Source organism: Musa acuminata, chromosome BXJ2-2 (genome assembly GCF_036884655.1).
Source record: "Musa acuminata AAA Group cultivar baxijiao chromosome BXJ2-2, Cavendish_Baxijiao_AAA, whole genome shotgun sequence".
NCBI lineage: Eukaryota > Viridiplantae > Streptophyta > Magnoliopsida > Zingiberales > Musaceae > Musa > Musa acuminata.
The window spans coordinates 20,967,537-20,991,500 of record NC_088339.1 but is presented as its reverse complement, the minus strand read 5'-3'; the positions used below and the strand labels follow the sequence as shown (position 1 = coordinate 20,991,500).

The following is a 23,964-nucleotide window of genomic DNA, read 5'->3' as shown; positions in this document are numbered from 1 at the left end:
GAGTTCCGACGAGCTTCTTTGGTAAGCTTCTGGACTTCTCGGATTGTTCCTACAGAACCTCCGACGACCGTCCGGACTTCCGACAAACTCTCGGACCCCCAACGTGATCTTGGTATTGACTCTGGCTCAACATCTGCTGCATGTCTTACTGTCATCGTAGTTAATCCTACACACTTATTTCAATATACGGATTAGATAACCAAATGACAATTGACTTCATCATCAAAATCCTAGATTCAACAATATATATGGGAAACCCTATCATTTTATTTAGTAAATTAGCATGTTTTAATTTTAAAATTTCTTACTTTTTGTTGTATTTCTAGTGATAAATTTTGAAATGTAGCATCTTACATTAATTATGTATGTAGGATATGGATAGAACTATGAGTATAGTATTATAAAGTTCAGGTTATGAGTCTTGTAGACTATATATCTGTAAAGGGGTGTACTACTCAACTATATTGTAAGTTTTAATAATTGAGTTTCACTGATTTTTTTTGTCATTATTTTGCTCTTATACTTGGCAATTAGGGTGTGAACAACTTGCAATTAGTTAGGAAGATATTATAAGAATCAGAGGGCAAATTAGTAGCTCTGGTAATATTTGAGAGGAGACTTCTAATGGTAGAAAGGCGTCTACACAGTGCGATCAAAGAGATGTGGTAATTAATAAATTAACAAAGTCAGTGGAGAGATAATCTCGACAACTAAAGTAGTTATAGGCATGAGGACAAGCGGCGATGTCGGTAGTAACTTGATATAGTGTTTTAAAATCACTAAATGAGAGGTTTAGAAAGAATGATTCACCACTCTTTCAAAGTGATCTAGATCCACTAATACGAAGAAAATATATAATATTTGATAAATATAATTGATACTAGGGTGGAACAAAAAGTCAAGCGATATATGATGTGCTAGTTGTGAATGAATTTCTGGAAGTGTTTTGAAAGGACCATCTTAGTTTACCACTCGATAAAGAGATTGAATTTATCATAGATCTAATGTTAGATATTGAGCATGTTTCTCAATCATCTTATAAAATAATCATGGTAGAATTGAAGGGTTAAAGATATAATTATGTGTGCTTCTTGATAAAGGATTCATTCGTCCTAGTTTTTCACTATGGAGAGCATCAGTCCTATTTATAAAGAAAAATGATGGAATAATACAATTATGCATAAACTATAGGGAGTTGAATAAGGTGACTATTAAGAATGAATACCCGCCCCTAGAATTAATGATTTGTTTGATCAATTGCAAGATGCATCAGTATTTTCCAAATTTGATTTGAGATCATAATATCATCAACTAAAAGTCAAGAAGGAAGACATTCCTAAAACCATCTTCAAGACTAGATATGGATATCTTGAATTTCTTATAATATCAATTAGTTTAACTAATACATTAATAATTTGTATGGACTTAATGAACAGAGTACCTAGATAGTCTTGTGATGATTTCTATTGATAACATTTTAAAATACTTATACTCTAGGGAAGAGCATGTAGAGCCTTTAAGTATAACTGAAAGTAAGTATGAGTTTTGGGTCAGATAAGATAATATTTCTTGAAAATATATAAGGAAAGAATCTTAGTAAATCTATCTAAGGTAGAAGTAGTAATTGACTTCAATTGACTAATATAATTTAGGTAAGAAGCTTACTTAGGATGACATGTTATTATAGATTTATGTGGGAAGATTATCTAAGTTAATATCACCCGTAATTGACAAGAAATAATATTAAATCTAAACAAACTTAGGCTTGTAAAAATAGTTACTAAGAACTAAAAAGAAGATTAATTTTAGTTCTAATTCTTATAGTACCATCGGGGTCAGGAGAATTTGTAGTGTACAGTGATATATCCAAAAATAACTTAGGATATATTTTAATACCGAATGATAAAGTTATAGCTTGTCTTAAGACAACTAAAATATTATGAGAAGAATTATCCAACTCATGATTTAGAATTGATAGTGGTGATGTTTATTGTAAAAATTTAGTGACATTATTTTTATAGGAAGAAATACAAAACATTTATGGAGCATAAAAGTTTAAAATATTTTTTTACTTAAAAGAATCTGAATATGAGACAGAGGAGATGATTGGAGTTAGTAAAATATTATGATTGTATGATCAATTATTATCCTGAGAAAGCAAATATAGTTGCTGAAGCATTGAGTAAAAAATTAACCAATTTAGCTACTTTATTAATGATTCAAAAATCTCTTTATATAAAAATATATAAATTTAAATCTGAGACGATCCTTAAAAGTTTAATTGAAATATTAGTAGTGCTATCATTACAGCCAACCCTTTTAGAAAAAATTAAAGAATTATAAGTGAAGGACTCTTACTTAAACTAATTGAAGTCTGATATTGAGATAGAAATATATATATATATTGATGAAGGGGTAATCATTTCAAGGTAAATTATGTATACTAGAGGATCCTAGCCTAAAGCAAGAAATTTTAATAGAGGCATATTCATTTATAAACTTGATACATCTTGAAACAACCTGGATATACAGGGATATGAAAGAGCACTACTTATAGTTAGAAATGAAGAGAGATATAATTTAATTTGTTGAGAAGTGTTTCATATGTTAATAAATCAAAATCGAACATCAGAGGTTAGCAAGTACTTTGATACCATTTGATGCATTATATGGCAAAAAGTGCATATCACTTATTCATTGGGATGAGACAAGTGAAAAAAAATATTTAGGGTTAGATTTAATGAGAGAAACAACATAAGCAACATAAAAAATTCTTGAACACAAAGTAAATAGAAATGTTATATCGATAATAGGAGAAGACCTTTGAAATTTAAAATAGATGGTAAACTATTATGTGGAACTAATGAAATGAGTTATGAGATTTGAAAAGAAAGATAAGCTAAATCCATGGTATATAGGATCATATGAAATTCTTAACCAAATTGGTGATGTGGTTTACACTAGCCTTACCTCCTACATTAGTAAAGTTACATAATATATTTCATATATCAATATCGAGGAAGTATAATTTAGATCCTTCTAATGTCTTAGAAGAATAACTAATAGAATTGAATGAAAATTTAACATATTAGGAATGAGTTGTACATGTTCATAATAGAAAAGAGAAAAAACTTGGTAATAAGAAGATTGCTTTAGTCAAAGTGTTATTGAGGAAATGGAGGAAGTAACTTGGGAAAGAGAAGAAGAGATACTAGAGAAATACCTAAAGCTACTCAAATAAAAAATTTTGAGGATAAATTTTTTATTAGGAGGGGAGGGTACCTTACATATATTAAATTATAAATAGTATACCAATAGAAGTACAAACAATATATATATGTTACCCTCGATATGATTTGTAATGTCTACGCTTCATAAATATGATAAATAATAAGCTTGTATTTTTAGTTTTAAAGATTTAAGTATATACTTTCAAAAAATATCATTCTCATATTCTATATAATATCGGTTAAGTATGCATAAGTATTAACATTTATATTAAGTATAGTACAATAAGTCAAAATGTACTTGCAAACTTGTATACAAAGTTAAGTTATCTTAATATTTAGTATAGAATGAATAATGTCTTAAGTTTTTATATTAATTTTAAAACGTAAAGTCATATGTGATGTGATTAATGTTATGCAGATAAATCAATCTTGATTATTTTTCAGATTAAATACATGAAGTTTATGAGACTAAATTTTTTATTTAGAAGAAAGAATATAATGTTTTTATTTTCTAAAGACTTATTTATAAATATAGATATTACAATAACTAAATTACAAAAGCTACGAAATAAAATAAATAAATAAATAAATGGAGCTTTCTTCCCATCGCCTCCAATAGATATACCCTCTATCTTCCTCACGAGGAAAAAAGAGGCTGCGTCGGTGGAAGATAAGGGAGAAAAAGAAAGGGAAGAAGAGAAGGGATGAAGGAGAGAAGGGGAGAGGCTGTAGTGGTGGAAGAAAAGGGAGAAGGGAGAAGAAGGAAAGGGAAGAAAAGAAAAAGGAAAGAGGGAAAGGAAAAGGCTGTGTGGGTGGAAAAGAAAGGAAGAAGGCTGCGTCGGTGGAAGAGAAGGGAGAGGCTTCATTGGTGGAAGAGAAGGAAGAGGTTGCTTCGGTGGAAGAGAAGGGAGAAAGGAGAAAGGAGAAAGGAGAGGAGGAAAGGAAGAGAAGGGCCGTTGCTGTGGGGGAGAAGGGAAGAAAATAGAGAAGAAGGAAAGAGAGAAAAAGAAGAGAGAAAGAGGAGAAGGAGAAGAGAAGAGAAGGCTACGACTGTCGGGGAGAAGAGAAGAATAGGGAAGAAGGCAAAAAGGGAAAGAATAGAGAAAAAGGAGAAGGGAGGAAGAAGAAGAGATGAGAAAAAAGAACATGAGATAAAAGGAGTAAATGAAGGAAAGAGAGAGACCCGCGAAGGAAGGAAGAAAGAAAGAAAGGAAGGAAATAAAAATAGGCAGAGAAAAAAAGGAGATTTAATATGAGGTATAATGGTATTGAACGATAGATCCCAAGTTATTCTCTTGGTCTCAAAAAAATCTAATCCTAAGAGTCGGAGAAAATTTACTATTCTTTAGTATACACAATCATTAAGGAATATATTGTTTCACTAAGATCTTTATTTTTTAGTTAAATTAGATAAATATAAATTTAATTTATTGTAAAATAGTGATAGTATAAATTATCGTGTACATAATATATTTTGAAAAGCATATTTCTAATGATTAAATCATCGTGAGCTCATCATAAGCTAAATTTGAGTGTTTGTATTTTGTAATCATAAAAATATATGAATTGTAATAAAAATATATTGTATGTATACATATATGATCATATGTGTAGATGATATGATTGTCATCATATGTATATATTTTGTAAGCATAAAAATATATAAATTATGATAAAAAAATCTTTTATGCATGAATATATGATAATGTACAGATGATATGATTGTCATAAGTTAAACGTGAATATATATATTTTGTAAGTATAAAATATATAATCAAATATGAGAATGAACATATATATTAGGATGTGTTGCACGTATATGTTATAACATGCAATATGAGAGCACGCGTATATATTATGACATTCAGTGTGGAAGGGCACGTATCAATTATAACGTACGATATGAAAGTACATATATATATATATATATTATAACGTGTGGTGTCAAAGTATACGTATATATTATAATATAAGATATAGAAGTTTATGAATTTGTTATGCTTCCTATGCATATGAGTATTTTAAATTATAATTTTATGTTATAGTATGTTGTAGGGTTATACTTGCTAAAAAAAATCATTATATGAGATATTTACCATTAAATGTCTTATACCTATGATTTTAAAATATTATGCATATGTAACGATGCATGCTCACATAAATAAAGTTATAAAGACTTATTAAGTAATTACTTATTATAGATACTATTTTACGGGTAAAGAATCCACCCGGAAATGAGTATGTGTAAGCTTAGACCAACACAAATATGGATGATGATCTATGAGCATTTTTGTATATATAAATTTTGAACATATTTTATTTATATTTTTATTTAGATATTATATATATATATGTGTGTGTCAAAACGTCATGTTTAGATATTATAATTAATTTTAAGATTTTTTTATTTTTACTATTTTATTAGTGATAACAATAATAAAATTTTAAAATATGACATTCTACGTTAATCATACATATATATTATGTAGTAGCATATGGATGATGTTACAATCCATCAATTTTATATTTATTTATTAGCCTAGACATGTTTAGTACTATTTACTAAGCCGGCGTCGCGATAGAAAGTGGAAGAATGCTTTATTTTGGGATCGTTATACATAAAATATTTGACAAATAAATCGGAACCCTCCGATATCATTTTAACGGTCCGGTTGAAATTGATCACTCTCCTGATTTGATCATCACATGATCATAATCAGTACCGTCGCGGCATCAAAGTCGAATTGATGTGGAATCGTCTCTCTTACCACGTCCGAGGTGGCGCAGCTCCAACGACGGCTCCGGTTAACTCGCTCGGTTCACCGCTTGCCTCTCTGATTTCCCTCGAATCTCGATTGACACAGTGGGAGAGTGGGAGGGATGAGCAACGATGGTGGCGGTGGCGGTGGCGGTGGCGGGGACGCTCCGGCGATTCCACCCAACATGACTATCTACATTAACAACCTCAACGAGAAGATCAAGCTCGACGGTGAGCCCTTTCCCTGCGCTCATTGCTTTCTTGTTCGTTCCAGAGTCTTTGACGCGTTCTTGCCCTTCTTTTCTTCTTCGTGAACCCTATGAATGGGAGTTCTTTCTTGTCCTGTTCTCTTCATTCTTTCTCGATGCTGCATTTCTTTGTTTTTTCCCCCTTTCATAAACCCTAGATAGATAAGTTCTTGCTTGCCCGCTGCACTTCGTTCTTTCTTTCGTATTCTTTCTTGAGTTCTGCTGCGTTCTTATTCTTTTCCTTTAACCTTGGAAAGACGAGTCGTTGTTTACCATGTTCTCTTCGTTCTTTCTTGGGTTTTTGACGAGTTCTTGCTATTCGTTTCTTCTTTTCCTTGTAAACCCTAGAAAGAATGCTTGGGCTTCGATAGGTTTGCACGGATCTTGCTTCCGATGCATGGGACCTTCGGTGTTTGTTCAGTAAGTTGAGTTCAATCTTGTCCTCTTAACCTAGATCACTGCCGGTCCAACACTTACAACCAAAGTGAGCCGGAACCCGTCTTCTTTTATTTCTTCAACTTTAATTTGTTTCTTTTTCTTATTTCTCGAGTCTTTGATGAGTTCTTTCTCTAAGATGCGTAGAAATTTTGGATCTTGTTTTTGATGCTTGAAGCCTACGATGTGTATTCATCAAGATGAGTCGTTGCTTTTCCTCTTAACCCTATACCTGCTTCGAGCCAGTCAGTCAAATTATGATCATAGTGAGCCAAAATCCTCCTTGTTCTTTTTTGATTCAATACATATCTTTGTTCCCATCCTGTGATATCTTTTTTGATTTGATAAATATCAGAGGCTTGCCTTTATGTTCTTTTCCTGTCCTCGTATATGCATTTTGTGATGTTGATATTACAAATTACTTCTATTTAATCTTGGGGTTCATCGGTGTTGGTGTTGCATTTGACTGTATTCTTCTTGGAATCATAAAGTTCCTCTGGTTACTGAGCAACTATAATTACTCACCGTAGGTAGACTGCAGATGATGTTAAACTGGGAACTGTCTGTATAATTCAATGCACGTATATTGAAGGAATGCGATATCAGCAATGTTTGTGCGTGAAAATGAATTAGAAGCACCGGTTTGTATTCTCGAGTGATATTGATAGTGTTATAGGGAGCATCGAAAAGAAGCCAGCAAAAAAAAGAAACCAGCAAGCAAATGTTGATATGCTTGTTCACATGGCACCAAAGATTATTTAGCATAGCCTTTTTGCTACTTGTATGATGGTTCCCATATTAATATGTTTGTTCACATGGTTTTTCACTACATGTATGATGTTTCCCGATCAATATGCATGTTCACATGGCATCAGAGATTATGTAGCTTAGGTTTTTTGCTACATATATGATGTTTCCTGTGTTAGTATGCTCTTTCAAATAGCCCAAAAATTATATATCTTAGCTTTTTTGTCACATATTTGATGTTTCCCATGCATACTTTTAGCAAGCCTGCAGATGTAAATCTGTTTGTCCTTTCTATTTTTTTTAGTTACAGCAGCTGATTACTCAGAGCTAATATATTTGCTTATCCGTTACTAGAACTGAAGAAGTCCCTGCATGCTGTTTTCTCCCAATTCGGGAAGATATTAGAAGTTCTAGCTTTTAAGACACTGAAACACAAGGGCCAAGCATGGGTAGTTTTTGAGGATGTTCAATCAGCAACTGAGGCACTTAAACGGATGCAAGGATTTCCATTCTATGACAAGCCTATGGTAAGCTTTGAATGCTTATTAGTTGCATATATAAGGTAACTTGTCTGAATTTTGAGCCTCTATTTGGTATTTCTTGTCACTTGCACATGTGAGAAGATTTCTGCAACATTTTGAACCAATTTATGAAAATGTTTAGAATGAATACTGATTTGAATATATGTTGTGGATTAGAAACCTTGAATAATATTTCTCAACATATAATGAACCATGTATGATAATTTCTAGAATGATGATTCAACTTTTGTGGTTTTTGGTTGTTTCTTGTTTGATCATATTTTGCTGTAGGCCTGCTTTTATAGATGGATGGTATGGGTTATAAACCTATGGGAGGCTCTCGGTTTGGCTATTACATGGCATACATAATCATGATATATCAGCTGGGGCAATGGCATAATTGATGTTCGAATGCAATTTTTGTTTTTTTTTTCTGGTTCTTGCAATTAGTTTCATAAAAAGAGAGGGTTGCTTTCATAATTCCAGAGCAGCACAGTTGACAGTATGGCTTGTTATTTAGGCATTTTATGGCTGCTTGTTGCTGTTGTGCGAAAATTATCCATGTGAAACTGCAAATATAAGATTTTAAATCATCGTTGATGTAATCTTGTTGTATTCATTATCATATACATATAGTACCAAACAGTCTAAAAGATACTACTGACCAAGAGAAGTATCTCTGTTGAGTCAGTCTCCTGTCTAACTTGTATCATTAGAATAAAAAGGTTGAAATTTGCAAGGATAAACATCACAAAAGCAGTAGTGAAATGTAAGATGTAATAAATATGCTCATATGGAAGGAAAAGGATAGTCTGGTTCCTAATATCTATGTTGAATTCGATGAGTTCTTTTGAAAAGCTGTCACTATTGGAATTTGAATTTTTTTTGCATTAAAAAATTAGGACACAAGCTTTGACCTTTTAAATAGTCTTACATGCTGCCATTCTCTGTATGGTCATAGTAAGTCTTGCTTGAATATGATGCTGGAATGGCAAATCATATGAGATTATTGTTTGAAAGATGATGTTTCTCATTTGTGCTATTGGACCAAGAGTACTATGGCTATTTGTTAATTAATTATAGTTGGTGGTTAAATGCTTCTTTTTTACTCTCAATTGTCTAGTAAAAATAGAAGCCTAGTATCACAAGGATGTTAACGTAGTGTATGTCATGAATTTGACTAGGTCTTTTATTAAAAGGGGATGCTTGATGTTGGTAAATTAGGCAAAAGAGACAAGGTGGGACGGCCGTTGCATTTTTAGATCAAGACCTGAGTTTTCCTTCAACACTGTGGTTATCCGGTACAGAAGTTGTTATAAATAATGGTAGGAACGAATTTTTAACACTGGTTACAACACAAGATTACCTGTATTGTTCTGTTATGATTGGTGATTAAGGATCCATGAAATTGTTTATGATAGTTCCCGAGTTTCAAACAAACAAATTTCAACACATACTTTTGTGAATAGTGTTAAATGTTATGCTACACAAGGATGGCAGAGATTTGTATATTTCTAGTGTTGTTTGGATAAATACCTAAAGAAGATGGCCTAGTGCATGAGGTGCCCGCCAATACAGGGTTTAGGATTAGTCAATTTATTCAAGCTCCTGCATGACTCAAATTTTAGTTGTCTAGGTTGCAGAGAGACAACCTTAAGGTGACCCTAATGCTCATCCTCCGCCTACAAAAGAACCCCTAGGTTAATAATAGGTTGTTCTTAATATGCTAAGTTATGCTGCACTGGTTGAGGAAAAATTTGCATGTTTCGTATATTAAACTTGCAATATCGTTAAAGGGCATAAGATGCTTTAGACCACAACTATGAAGAATAAACACATCAAAATGCTTATGGAGTCTGTCATGTGTATACAGTTGATATTCAAAACATGTATATACGCTCTTTGATGTACCCCTTGGTCAGATATTTTAGACACAAATGGTCTACGGTCTTTGATGTACACAATGTAGCTATGAAGCATATATCATCCACAAAGGATGAATGTTAGTGATTTGCATCTATTTGGGCTTGACTCTAAAAATGTGAACAATCTTCTTAGTGCTTTCTGTATTTGTTTTGTCTAAATATCCTTTGAATGGTTGTTGTTAGTATGAATGCTTAGTTATTGTTCTCATCAGAGATGCTGGTCGTATGTTGCCTAAATTTCATGAAAGGTATCTTCAAACATAGTTCTGTAGTTCTATATAGATTATGCATATTGAATACCTGTAGCACCCAAGTTATGTTGTCGATAGTTTTTCAAAGATTCATTGTACCATGGATTGTCTGCCAATCAACATGCTCCTATTTCAGGCAGCATATTGGCAAAAATTAGGTTATTAATGTGTTGGCACCATAGCATGATTCAGCAGAAAGTGTGACATTACCTTTTTGGAATGTTATGTGAAACCTATGTCAACTGATATGACAATCCTCCAGTGGTATTAGGATATTGAATTCTTATAATGTTTTTATCTCCCTTGTTTGTACTCGTGTCCATGCTTCACAAGTAGTAAAAGAATTCACATGGGAAAATGACAAACAATGCATTTCTAATGTAGATAACTAAAATATAGTTTGCCTTACGCTGATCATTTATTGTTGAAAATAAACTATATATATCAAGTAAACATGATGAGATAAACTATCTGTACAATGCTTATACAGATTTGGGTGATTAATTTTCATAGCTGGCTAGGCCAGAAAGTCAATTTTGGCTCCAGGTGGAGCTTATCAAGGTTTAGTATTTGTTGATGCTGATATTGATCGGTGGTCGGATTGGTATGGTTTTGGTATGGAATGACTTATCAACATCCGATATGGTTTGATACTATCCAGACCAGAGGAAAAGAGGGAGAGACGAGGGTACTATGAGGAGAATAGGTGGTTGAGGAAGTGTACCAGCAAGAGAGTTGGAAGATGGTGTTCCGAATGAGAACAGTGATGTTGTAAATGAACTTGTAGAAAATACACATGAGCGCACATGGGTGGGCTACAAACCATATGATATGGTTAACTTGGATGAAGGCTATTTTATAAAATAAGCTTTTCTTTTTGCTTCATACTTGATGGTTAGGTGGCAGCAAAAGAAGGAACTGACAATTTGTCTTTACCCCATATGAAAAATAGTTAGATTTTTTAATTAAGTTCATTATGTCTAGAGGTATTCCAATATAATTATCCTATATGGTTAACTAGGTGGTAAGGATTTCTGCATCAAAATTTAATGTTAATAATTGCAATATGAAGTTAAATGGATGGTTATGAAACCAACTAAATTGAAACATCTGACAATTTAGGTGGTTTTTAAATGAAGCTAGTTTTTAATTGACATTTGATGATTAGAGGGAGGAAAAAGGTGTGTTGACAAGTGATGTTTATTTCCTTTGGAAAGGTATTTAATATCTACTAGTATTATAGTCCAAGAATGTTAAGGGTTCTTTGTTTAACTGTATAATATGATTGAAATTACTGAACTGTACCATTAATCCGTCGAGTGGCTCTGGCTCCTTAAGCAGCATGAGAGGTGGAATGAGATTTCTTAGCACATATATAGCTGAACTCATCTATCTTTGTAGCTGAGCCATGAAATTTCAATTAGCAATCTTAAAAGTTTAGGGACAACACGTATTTTCTATTTGTTGTAAATGAACTTGCTATAAATAATGAGAGATTGTCAATTGATGATTGGTTCATTCTCTTGATCTCAGTCTTGAATCTTCATAGTAGTAAGGTTGCAGATGTATGAACCTTTGGCTAGGATCCTTGTTCACATGGCCACTCCTTTTGTGCCTACCCATTCATGATAATAGTATGAAATGTATGTGCAAAGCTATATTTGCTTGGTTGCATCCTTGAGGATCAGCAATCAATAGGTGATAATTACTACTGTACTATAGTTAGCAGCCATTCACCAAATACAAGCCTTATTCAATCTAGTATTATGATCATGAATGTGGTACCTGCCCGTGTGTATTATTACATCACTGATCTTTCTGTGATACTGCTTTTATAGTAGTTTGATAGCTGATGATATGTGACCTCTCAGAATTTTACTGGTACAGCACCAGTATGCAGGATTTTATCGACAGAATTTTGCACGTGGCAATTGATTGTGATGCATTTGAAGAATATTTCGGTTAATTTGGGTTCTTCCGAAGGCATGTGAAGCTTTTAGAAGCAGAAATTTTCTTGAGCCTTATTTTCAGAATCATGTCTTCAAAAGAATTATATCTTTAGCCTATTTAAGATATTCTTTTGTCTTGCTCATTAGTACAAATGCCAGAACAAGAATTGTTTGGTGGCATGATTTATATATTGTGTTTGTTTGAGTACTTAGTGTTATGTGCATGAATTGAAGTCATAGGTACAATTAGCTTTGGACCCCTCATTTTTTATGACACGATTGGATCTTTGCTTCTCACATTTGCAAATGACATGCTTCTTCTGAGGATTCAGAGAATTCAGTATGCAAAGACCAAGTCAGACATAATTGCAAAGGCTGATGGGACTTTTGTCCCGCGAGAAAGACGAAAAAGGCATGATGAAAGAGGTGAGATTAATCTTATTTCTTTTCCTTAATTTCATTCTTCTGTGTCAGCAGCCAATGATCCTATCTTAATTGATTTGATGACCTTTTTTTTTTTTTTACGGTGCTACATTAGTAATTTAGGTTTTCAAATAATATTAGAAAGTGGAATATCATGTGTGGTTACTGGGAGCCCTCTCTAAATGTTTTAAGAGCATTGGTATCACATGCACTCACATGTATGTATAGATGCATGTGAACACACTAACGTGCATCTATATTCATATATTTGAACATATTTGTATAACAATATATAGGTACGTATTTGTATCTGCATGGTTTTGTGCATGTGCGCGCATTAATGTGCATTTGTGTGCACTCGTGTGTATGCAAGCAACACTTGAAAAAAAATGTAATTACAGACTTGTAGTGTATATATATATATAGTCAGACAACACACATAAATAAGATTGTGTGCTGTCTGACAATTGTCATTTCAGCATTTTGATTGAACTAAAGATTCAAGATAAATAAGACTAAATTTATGTGGGTTTTATGTGATGCAGCAGAAAGAAAGAAGCGGGAGCAGCACCATGATGCAAATCAAGCTGGGACGGGCTTGAATTCTGCTTATTCTGGTGCCTATGGAGCTGTACCACCAGTAAGCATCTCATCTGGATTCCCTTTTTTTCTCCTAATCATATCCTCTTACATAATCTTATTTCAAGGATCCAGTCACGTAGCGTTACCATCGTCAAGTGATTCTCTTAGTGTATCTTTCCGATTTGTTTTTTTTTTTTTTTTTTTTTTTTTGGTCCTGTCATCTCATCATCTTTTGGTCTTTGGGAAACAAAATTTTACAGCTGTCTCAGTTGCCTTACGGTGGAGGGGCTAAGTCTATGCTGCCAGAGGCACCAGCCTTGCCGAACAATATACTCTTCATCCAGAATCTTCCACACGAGACGACTTCGATGATGCTGCAGATGCTTTTCTGCCAGTACCCTGGTTTCAAGGAAGTCCGGATGGTGGAGGCAAAGCCCGGGATTGCCTTCGTGGAATACGGGGATGAGATGCAATCTACGGTTGCCATGCAAGGGCTCCAGGGTTTCAAGATCACCCAACAGAATCCTATGCTCATCACATATGCTAAGAAGTAGGGGGTGGGTGGGTGGCCGAACTGTTGGGAGTAAAAAGTAAATTTTGGCCTCTCATGTTTATGAGACCCATGTTTTTTCAATGGCCGATGGAGCTTTCCTCATTGAATGGTTTTAATCGTATGGCTGTTTCCGTTTGTCAGAGGGTGCTGGAGAATGTGTGTGTAAACCGATCTTCTGAAACAATCTTGTGATGAAAGGTGCCAAAAGTCGCTCTTTTGTCTGCGTCTTAAGTGCCGATTCAGCGATTTGATACAAAACTATTCAAACAAAAAAAAAAAAAAGATTTGAACAACTCCCAGCCTTAACCCGAAGAAGGAAGAATTTGAATCTTTGTAGCTCTTATAACCTATGTTTCTCCAACTGTCAAATGATGGCCTGCTGACGGAGAGAATGAGATTCACCATCACAAGCCCCTCTACATTTTAAAAGAGCTGATTATATTTGCTTCTCCTTGAGTATACATATCAATGAGATTCACCTTTTTCAATATTTTTCTGCAATCTTTTTATTTTTTATTTTTGAGTTTTGATCTTTTGTGGGTATTCATCCCATCCCTTCCTGGTTTATTACAAAATCCACCAAAGTTTGAAATGGATATCATTTCTTGCATGTCTCTATTGTTTATATCTCACGACGAAAAAAACCTCGAATTAGAAACCCTCCATATAACAAATGCTATATTAAAATTTTTCCCTCTCCCTCTACCACAATCTCCTTCTCGTCTCGAGAAAGTTTAGAGAAAGGACATGACCAAAAACTACCCTTAGCGATCGATAAAATCTCTCCACGAGCCCTACAATGTCGAAGGATAAATCCCCTCAGATCATCTTTTTCTGAGTTACCCTATATAAGACTTCCATTTAAAACAGAATGGAATCCTAACCAGGATCACCCACCCTCCTCTGGATAAAATCTTGTGACGACTGTTGAAAGATGCAAAAAGTTACTCTTTTGTCTACGTCTTAAGTGCCCATTCAGTAATTTGATACAAAACTATTCAAACAAAAAAATAAAAGATTTGAACGATACGACTTAATTCGACGAAGGAAGAATTTGAATCCTTGTAGCTCTTATAACCTATGTTTCTCTCCCACATGTTGAATGACAGCATGTGGACGTGCGAGTAATGAGATTCACCATCACAAGCCCCTCCATAGATTAAAAGAGCTGATTACGTTTGCTTATCGTTTAGGTATACAGATTAATGAGATTCGCCTTTTTCAATATTTCCCTACAATCTTTTTCTTTTTTTATTTTTGAGTTTAGGTCTTTTGTGGGTATTCATCCCTTCCTCCATGGGACTTGCATTCCTAATCTATTGCAAAATCCACCAAAACTTGAGATGGATATCATTTTCTCTATTGTTTATATCTCAGGGGTTTCAACGAAAAAAACCTCGAATTAGAAACTCTCTGTATAACAAGTACTACATTGAAAATTTTCCCTCTCCCTCTACCACAATCTCCCTATAACGAGTGTTACATGCAAATTTTTCTATTTCTCATCCCGAGAAAATTTAGAGAAAAGACATGACCAAAGACTATCCTTTATCCTTAGCGGTCGATAAAATCGATCCACAAGCCCTACAATGCCGAAGGATAAGTCCCCTCATATCTGTCTTTTTTTTTAGTTACCCACTTCCATTCGAAACAGAATGGAATCCTAACCTGGATCAACCCACCCTCCTCTAGAGTCTGCAAAGCACTTTTAACCTACGACCTATAGAGACATTCTCATTTTCAACCTCCAGAATATAGCTAATTTTAGCTTGCTCTTTCTCGAGCTTTTTCTTTCTTGATCCCTTTTAATCTCACACTTCTCCAATAAGCAGAACCTCATGGGATTTCAATGATTTCCCAATCATTGTTGCAATCTGGGACATCAATCTCGGCTGCTAGAATTTAATCAAAATGCCTAAATATTGCACTCACACGGGAGCCTCAACCATCCACTCCCAGAAGATGATGATTTCTATCGAATCAGTGTTAAAGCCTAGCATCGCAGAAACACAGCCTCCCACTAAGTCCCATCATCATTTCTTCACTATGAAACCTAAAGCAAAAGAACCCGACAGCCAACCCCCATTGCTTAGATAGACCACTCTTCAGGATCAAAAATGGAGAGGACTTACCTAAGAACTTGCCTTAAAATTCGTTCCATTGGACTCCTCTTTGTTCTCCAATGTTGTACGTTCACTCGAATGCATCTCGAGAGGGATAGGCAACCTCTCTAATGGGAAGTTCGATCGCTACAGAGGAGAGCTCAATCTCTCCCACTCATGAAAGTTCACTTTGGAACTGAATAAAGACTATTCCTTTGCCCAAGAACAGATTTGCTGCAAGACTAACCTCATTGGCAGATGCATCTTTACGCTCCATAGCTTCCTGAAGAAAAATGTTTAAATTAAAACAACATTTTTCGTCTCTTGCTTTTTAGATTGGAAATCTACCGGAGTCTTGGCATCAATAGAAAAATATGCACTCTACCATGCCCACAAAACCATACCACAGAAAGATGCCCAGATCAAAGGTAGAACACCAATGAATCGATCACAAATACAATATTCCAACAGTTCCCACAAATGCAAACTGCTGTCTCCAGCAGAAGCCAATCTTCTTATCAGTAACAAATCAGGATATCTTTGGGTCACATCACAACATGTAATTTGGCGAAAAATTCTGCTGCAGTCAGCTAATCATCATTATGTACTATTGATCAAATTAGAATGTTCTTTTATTTCTGTTTACTGGTTTTGATAATTCTTCATATAGTCTTTGTGGGCACTGCAAATCATATTATATGGAGCTAATATTTGATTTAAGGTTCCGTGACTAATGATGAGGTGAGAGGGTCGACGCCTTCATCCTCCTACCAAATTCGACCTCAACTTTACAAGCTTCAAAATTCCAATCTGGTGCTGTTATTGGTTGGCAACTTAACCATACAAGGCCATCAAATCAACCTCATGCTTTCTTGAACAAACACCTTTGGTTCTCGGTGGCGACCACCAAGAAGATCAGGACATCAAAAGAAGAACCCGGTAACCGACATCCACAAACCAACGCAATCAAATATTTCGTGAAACCCACAACGATCAAAGATTCTTCCAAGAAGCATTCATAAATCAACGTAATAGCGAAACCGAGGCTACATGATCGAATCCAAGAAGCTTAATGACCTCAATATTCCGAGGTTGTGGCGTCCAAGAATAAGGGTTTCAGAGACTCAGAAAATATAAAAACGAACTCGGTACCTGATCTCACTGACAGCGATCGCACCGCGGTTTTCTAAAAGAAGAGGAGGAGCAACGGCCTCTCTCTCTCTCTCTCTCTCTCTCTCTCTCTCGCATCGCGGTATTCAAGGGGAGAAGAGGAGGAGGAGCAACAGCCGCCACAGCACCCTCTCCCTCTCCCTCCTACGGTGTTGGGAAGTTAATCGGTTAAATAAGGAGCAAACCGGGTCGGATGGTAGGCAAACCGACCCGACCCGACTACTTTATTCGGATCAAAACACCCCTGATAAATTTTCACCTCGCTGGCCCGTGGCGGCCCTGAAAACAGCTTGTTGTCACGGGTGATTCCCCTCGACGTTCGGAACTTTCCAGATTCGCGCGCACCACACTGCCTGGGGCCCATTACGGCCTCCAACCAGCAGACCGGTACGTCACAAGCGTAAGGTTAAGTTCGTACGGAAATCTATGTAAAAGAATACATACCTTTTGCGTATAAGAATTACTACATAATCATGCGATTCACATTCACATAATCCTCAGTCGATGTAAATTTTTGATGCATCATTGTCCTTGTAGAAAGCCAACTGTCCACTTGGGAACATTTGCCAGTGTGGCAAAATACTACACTCACCCTGTGACAAAGCTTCAACAAATACATCGCTTCCAATCTGACATTTGTATAATAACCATAAGCATAATTCTTGAGACAATAAGAACGATAAAAGTAATTCTGATATATGGGTGTCTGAGAGTTAGCAGATGTGACATCGAGAAGGAGACCACATTTCCTGTGCTCTATCACCCAGACTACACTCGCTACACTAACATTTTCCATCACCATGTCCTTGGAATTTCTTAGTACCACAAGCCCATCAATTCCTTGCCCTGGATACAATCAGTTATACATACGCGACATATCACCAAATTACCCTAAAGGTCTCCAAAATTACCACCTTTGCGATTCTGATTATGATAGAGCCTGATCACTTTTAGTTTTAAGGGTGGACCGCAAGAAACTTATCAGCTTGTCAAGGTATGACAGTGACACATCAGGCCTCAGCAACAATGTCCTCATCGGTTGTGTCAGATGTGATAGTCTCCTCTGATACGTTTGCATCTGGAATGTCACCTTCAGGGCCTGCATTTTTATCAGTGCGGCAATCCAATATTTTCTCCCTCAGCTTCGCTATTAATTCTTCTCGGATCGCTTGATTGTCAGCAAGATAGCATTTGAGGGCATCTCTTCCATGGAATTTGCGTTCTTCATAAGTATAGAAAGAACCACGAGTCGTAATTAACTCGTGCTTGCACCCTATTTCGATAATCTCCGACTCACCAGAGATCCCCTTGCCGAACTCAAGCTCAAACTGTGTTGTCCTAAATGGAGGGGCATGTTTATTCTTCACAATTTTCACCGAAACTTGAGCCCCCAGAGTCTGCCAAAACAACAATCATGTTATGATTATTGCAAAAACAACTACATCCTTCAATCATGTAGTAGCTTTTTTGCAAATGAAAAGGTTCAAATATGCTCCATAGAGGGATAAAAGCAAAGATGCAGATGGACAGGACAGTAGGAGGAGTTTCCCACTCTGCAAGGTAAACTACATAGTAACTTAAATCTGCATTCTGGAATATACTGTGATTAATTAAAAATGTCCTGTTGTCCCACGGTCAACCATTCATATGGAATCATATCCCATAACGGACTCTAGAAGCTACATAGAAATTCCAAGTACCAAAGAAAGTTGGAAAAAGGTTTGTCTCTGTTCAATGTCAGTCCTACCAAAATGTTTAGTATAACTACTAACACAATTATACACAAAATGAAAAGTATGGCATAAGTAGTTTTACCTCATCACCCTTCTTAACCAAGCCAGTCCTTTTGATGTTCATGCGAACAGATGCATAGAACTTCAAGGCGTTGCCACCTGAAGTAACTTCTGTTGGTCCACCATACCCAAATGTGCTCACCTTTGATCTAACCTACAAAAATGGCAGGGCACAAACCCAATAATCAGAACATGTATCTCAGACAACAAAATCTTTTGGACAATTAACAAGAAAAACCACCACAAATTTATAAATAGAGGCTTAAGATTCACTTTTAGATTTAAATAGATCTTAAAATAATTGCACAGTAGGAAACATCAAGCAAGGCCTCAAAACATGCTCTCAACTTCATCAACAGTTACCTGATTAATAAATAACAAAATTGTCTGCGACCGTGAAAGTGAATGGCTCAACTTGCGGAGAGCTTGGCTCATCAACCTTGCTTGGAGGGCCACATGGGAATCACCCATCTCACCATCAAGTTCACTCTTAGGTACGAGGGCGGCTACCTGAATTCCAGAAAGAAACATCAACAAAAATAAAAATATTCTTAAAACTCAGTCCACAAACAGATTTAATACATGTTAAATAGTGGAACCATGGTTCAATAAATATGCCATACAGTTGAAAGAAGACTAAAAACCAACAAAAGTAATGGTCCAGATGTCATAGGTACTGAATACAAGGTACTAGCGAGGAGACTGTCAAACCATTGCTTTACATTCTGCATAAATCATTTTAGCATCCATTCCATCTCCAACCATACATTACCCGAGCTTTACATACTAACAGATAAAGACATTGTTTCCTTTTTGCTGCAAGTTTCCCTTGTTCCTTACGATAGCTGTACCACAGGCATGTATCAAATCAGTTCCGTTTTGTCATAGTAGATACCAGACAATCCTAAATCCCTAATTTACACCTCCGAGATCATATGTCCCAGATAATTTTTAAACTTATCCACTTGCATAGGTTATACATCTATCACGTGTAATAACTCATATATGATACTGAAAGACATTAAAAAGGTTGATGCCATTGTTAGTGCATGATATAAAAAATATAAAGCGTCAAACTCAGCAACAATATCACGTCGAATTTTGACTTTACACAATATTAATTAAAGCAGAAAAACAACGTATGCTATTGTTTGCCACTCATGCATATATAATCAATTAAATGCAAGATTCATAATTAATAAATATAATAAGTATAACATGTAGTTTAAGTGCTAAAAATTAATGTAGCAGGGACTAAAAGCAACAACTTGCAGTCCTCTCAACTTACACTGTCTACAACCACAACATCAACGGAGCCGCTCCTAACTAGAGTGTCAACAAGACTAAGTGCCTGCTCACCACAATCTGGTTGTGACAGTAGCAAATTATCAATGTTTACACCAATAGACTTTGCCAGTGCTGGATCCAGAGCATGCTCTGCGTCTATGAAAGCACAATAACCTGTAAAAAGAGACATAAATGTAAAGAATTAGCACATGTGGAATAATTAACTCCAAAATATTTGAAGTATCGGAAGTTCCCGAGACCCCAGGTTTACCAGAGCCTTGCACACAAGTTTGCCCTTGCCTTATAGAAATTCACAAGATTACTTTGAGTCCAATATAACATTCCACAAGCTATTGTTATGATGTGTTCCCTTATACAATCCACTACAATAAGCTGCACTAAAATGGAACCGTTTAATAGGCTTTTATGGAATAAAAGCCTACAGCTGAAAAGTTTAAAAAAAATCGCCTCTAGATAATCATTTGGACATACAACAAGTGTTTCTAGAAAATTCAGTTATTTCCTTCACATTTAAAATTCTTTCAGAGGCATGATTATCAAAATGCAATTCATTTTAGACAATATGCAATAAGTCCTTCAATTAGTTTCCCTTATCAATTCCTTTGTTTTGTTCGGAGATTTCCCTTTAACAACTCAACCAACATAGATGTAAGACCCAACGAGATCTTTTAGAAAAAGTTGCAGTCATTCTCAAACTGTAGTTTGTTCAGGAGTTAGTGCAGGGTATCAGGAGGAAGAAGCCCGAACATCATTACCTCCATTCTTTTGTGCTTCTGCAATAACATGAAGAGCAAGTGTAGTTTTCCCTGATGCCTCTGGACCATATACTTCTACAACACGTCCCTGCCAGTGGCACATAAGATGATTATTCAGAAACAAAAGGCGAACCACTGTAAAGTGGAAGCAGTATAATTAAGTGAAATTACTTGACGTTGATGAGCTTTTCGTCACATATCAAATATAATATTCATTAGTGACTGATAGTTGCTTTTACCAGGAAAAGGTAGAAAAATGAGACAAGAACATTGAGGAAAATTCAACATGATAATAAGAACTATACCTCAGAAAATATAATAAACATCTCAGTCACCTATTCAGAGGCCACTTTCACAGACAACAAAAAAGCTTAGTTCCATAAAACAAAAGAAAGCAAGAAAAATGATAAAAGGCCAAGTACACAGACTAAAGTACTATCTTTCACAAAAGGGTCATCATTGAAACAGACTCACAAACACTGGGTACATTGCTGCATCAGAGAAAGAATTTACTCAGGAGGATTCAAAGCCTTATCGTTAATATTGTTTTCTATTTATCCATTTTGAGAATGCACACATAGTCCTAAAGGGAGGTAAACTTCTCCAAGGATTACATCACCCAACTAGCAAGGGAAACTAAAGCATGTTTCTTGAGGATACATCTCAGGTTCCTTATCCACTGAAGAATGTTTGTAATCTTAGCTTGTATAGTCACTGTTCAGCAAGGTCTATGTTGCTATTTCTATTGTTCCCTTTGTCACTACAAAAAGAATCATCCGATAGCATGCAAGCGATCTATAATATCAATAAATATGTTGCTTCGGAAAGCCAGATGAGCAATTTCATCTTCACTCTGAATGATGCAGGTGATCCAAGATATCAACAAACATGAATGTCTTCTTAGCCATGTTAACAGGTTCATTATCTATGGTACCAACAAAGAAATACCACCTCAAAATGAAGATTAATTCAGAAGATAAGTTGAACAACATATGAAAACAAAATAAAGAACAGACAGAAATAACAATCTAACTGATCTAGCAATAAGTAGAGAACTAAGATTACCATTAAGACAAAAGAAAATAACAATATACAAGAAGATATTTCCTCAGATCTTCTATTATTTTAACTACCAGTACTGGAGAAGCCTACCGTTATTTAATTCATTTAATAGATAATCAGAAAAATAGAATAACAGTATAGATACTCGAAACATGAAAAATTAATTGACAATCATAAACCAATACCTTTGGAAGCCCACCAATTCCCAATGCCATATCCAACGAAAAGGATCCTGTAGATATGACAGGCACTACCTTGGAAGCTTGAGAACGACCAAGCCACATGATTGAGCCCTCTCCAAATGCGGCTGTAATCTGATCCAATGCTTGCTGTAAAGCCAGTTCTTTGCCGGAGAGGTTTTGTTCAGCAGCATCACTTCCATCTGACTTGGTTTTTTTTTTACCTAGGGCAGCAGGGTTTGTGATTTAGGTTCAGTTCAGCCAAATGAAAATGGTCAATTGCCTAGTTTTAGGATGAGACTGCAAATTTTACAAACAATTTAGCACATAGTTTTCACCTACAAGATTGCTACAAACCAAGATACAGAGAAGAATTTAACATCAAGGTATTTAACACAAGAACCATTATAGAAATTCAATAGCATAAATATTCCACTACATGTGAATTGTTTGCACTATTAACTAAATAAAGATTAAATATGTTGTAAGGTATTGATGAATTCATATTCAGCACAAGATAAATACAAGATCCACCTCAACACCTCATTTTACCACAGGATTATCAATAAAAGGACAGAAAAGAAGAAAATGTGATCAGCTAGCATTCATCAGACAATGAGAATTTACCAAATTTCTTTCCAGTTGAAGTGGTTTTTGTTCCTGTGCATATATTACAGCTAAAGCAATGATAAGGATGCCAAGATGCATGTTTAACGAAGTCTAACATACATTTTTTTTCATAATCTTATACAATCATATTTGCATGCACTACAAATTTCTATTACCTTTACTGGAGAAGTTGCAAACTTGTAAAGCAGATGCCCTGGTTCCTTGTCCATACATCTGCAAGTAGAAAATGCATGCAAGGAAATATTTAGTAACAAAACAAGAAACAACATAGTAGTCCAATGTTTCTAAACTAGGATTTTGAAGGCCAAACAATCTTCTTAGTTGATCAATTAATACTAAAGCCTTGATGCCTCAAAAGTGATAGACATATTTCTTTTGAACTACCTCACTATGAATTCCTTTTTTTCTTATTCATCAATGAGTTAGGAATTTCTGGACAAACAAATTAATTAAGGAGGAAAAATATTTGGACAAATAAAAGTTAAATGATAACCTTACATGTTGGTCTCCTCGTTTAACCAAAAACCCATTTCCCACATAGGAAACACTTCCAACTCAAAAAATAATTTCAAATAAGCGATGTTCTAAAACGTCGGTATATGTTACATTCTCAAGCTAAATAGCCTATCACACATGCTCCTGATATGTTCCACCTCTACTGAATAACCTAGTGCGACCCACTGTTTAATATATAGGATGGTTGCAGAAACGCTGCCCGCAGAAACGCTCCATAAACACAAAATCTCTTTCCTTATTCCTATTTGTTGAACCTTCACATATTATACCTTCTTCCTGAACGGAAACAGCGCTCGGAAGCAACAACAGTTCACCAAACTAGTATAACGAAGCCCCCAAAGAACTGAGCAGAACGCGTCTTTAGGAACAAAGAAGGTTTTCTTGTTTTTTCCTTTTCCGGTGAAAGAACCAAATCTTGTTAACTTAATGGCATAATGAAAAAGGTTGAAAGAAAAGAACTTGAACCAGGAATAGGAATAGGACCTCCGAAGCAAAAAGGGCTCGCCTAAATGAAGCGCACCGAAGAAGCCTCGCCATGGCTCTCAACCACCAACAGGTCTGCTGCTTCCCACAGGAACCCTGACGAAGCAGGCGGTTGAGAAGACAAAGAAAAGGGAGCCTCAGTGCCGCACTGCGATGAGAGCAAGAGCGGTTCCAAACCCTCGAGGAGAGAATAGGGTTTAGGGTTCTGGTGCAGTATTTGAGGGGAGCCGGTTTGCCGAAGGAATGAAAGCGGCCGCCACAAAGTAAAACGATATATCCGAAACGATATATAATAGCAGGAAATATGGCACTATAGATCGATATGGACTATAATAGATTTCTTT

At 35.5% G+C, this 23,964-nt stretch overlaps 2 protein-coding genes across 4 annotated transcripts; one reads left to right on the top strand and one right to left on the bottom strand.

Moving 5' to 3' along the window:
* The first annotated feature begins 5,976 nt into the window (after nt 1–5,976).
* Nucleotides 5,977–13,853, top strand: LOC135605297 (U1 small nuclear ribonucleoprotein A-like). Of its 2 annotated transcripts, none has more exons than XM_065095219.1 (5): nt 5,977–6,219; nt 7,773–7,945; nt 12,397–12,490; nt 13,036–13,127; nt 13,330–13,853. In XM_065095219.1, exons 1-5 carry the CDS (start codon nt 6,111–6,113, stop codon nt 13,621–13,623), a joined length of 762 nt encoding a protein of 253 aa, XP_064951291.1. In that variant the 5' UTR covers nt 5,977–6,110; the 3' UTR covers nt 13,624–13,853. The 2 variants fall into 2 exon arrangements, with proteins under 2 accessions (XP_064951291.1, XP_064951290.1); XM_065095218.1 differs by having other exon boundaries at nt 5,978–6,219; nt 13,033–13,127.
* Nucleotides 13,854–17,568: 3,715 nt separating this feature from the next.
* Nucleotides 17,569–23,817, bottom strand: LOC135585535 (uncharacterized). 2 transcript variants are annotated; one of them, XM_065095216.1, is made up of 8 exons: nt 23,621–23,817; nt 22,777–22,834; nt 21,998–22,215; nt 20,751–20,838; nt 19,976–20,148; nt 19,051–19,197; nt 18,710–18,841; nt 17,569–18,291 (listed from the first exon to the last, which is right to left on the bottom strand). In XM_065095216.1, exons 1-8 carry the CDS (start codon nt 23,672–23,674, stop codon nt 17,905–17,907), a joined length of 1,257 nt encoding a protein of 418 aa, XP_064951288.1. In that variant the 5' UTR covers nt 23,675–23,817; the 3' UTR covers nt 17,569–17,904. The 2 variants fall into 2 exon arrangements, with proteins under 2 accessions (XP_064951288.1, XP_064951289.1); XM_065095217.1 differs by having other exon boundaries at nt 21,998–22,213; nt 22,774–22,834; nt 23,621–23,797.
* Nucleotides 23,818–23,964: the final 147 nt, after the last annotated feature.

Bases quoted from the DNA above. Each gene is read 5' to 3' on its own strand.
- LOC135605297 (XM_065095218.1), top strand. From the start codon at position 6,111: ATGAGCAACGATGGTGGCGGTGGCGGTGGCGGTGGCGGGGACGCTCCG. The intron at 6,220-7,772 runs GTGAGCCCTTTC...ATCCGTTACTAG, and splicing joins CGAGAAGATCAAGCTCGACG to AACTGAAGAAGTCCCTGCAT. The intron at 12,491-13,032 runs GTGAGATTAATC...TATGTGATGCAG, and splicing joins AAAAAGGCATGATGAAAGAG to CAGAAAGAAAGAAGCGGGAG.
- LOC135585535 (XM_065095216.1), bottom strand. From the start codon at position 23,674: ATGGCGAGGCTTCTTCGGTGCGCTTCATTTAGGCGAGCCCTTTTTGCT. The intron at 22,835-23,620 runs GTCCTATTCCTA...TTCTACTTGCAG, and splicing joins GAGCCCTTTTTGCTTCGGAG to ATGTATGGACAAGGAACCAG. The intron at 20,149-20,750 runs GTAATGATGTTC...CTCTTTTTACAG, and splicing joins AGAAGCACAAAAGAATGGAG to GTTATTGTGCTTTCATAGAC.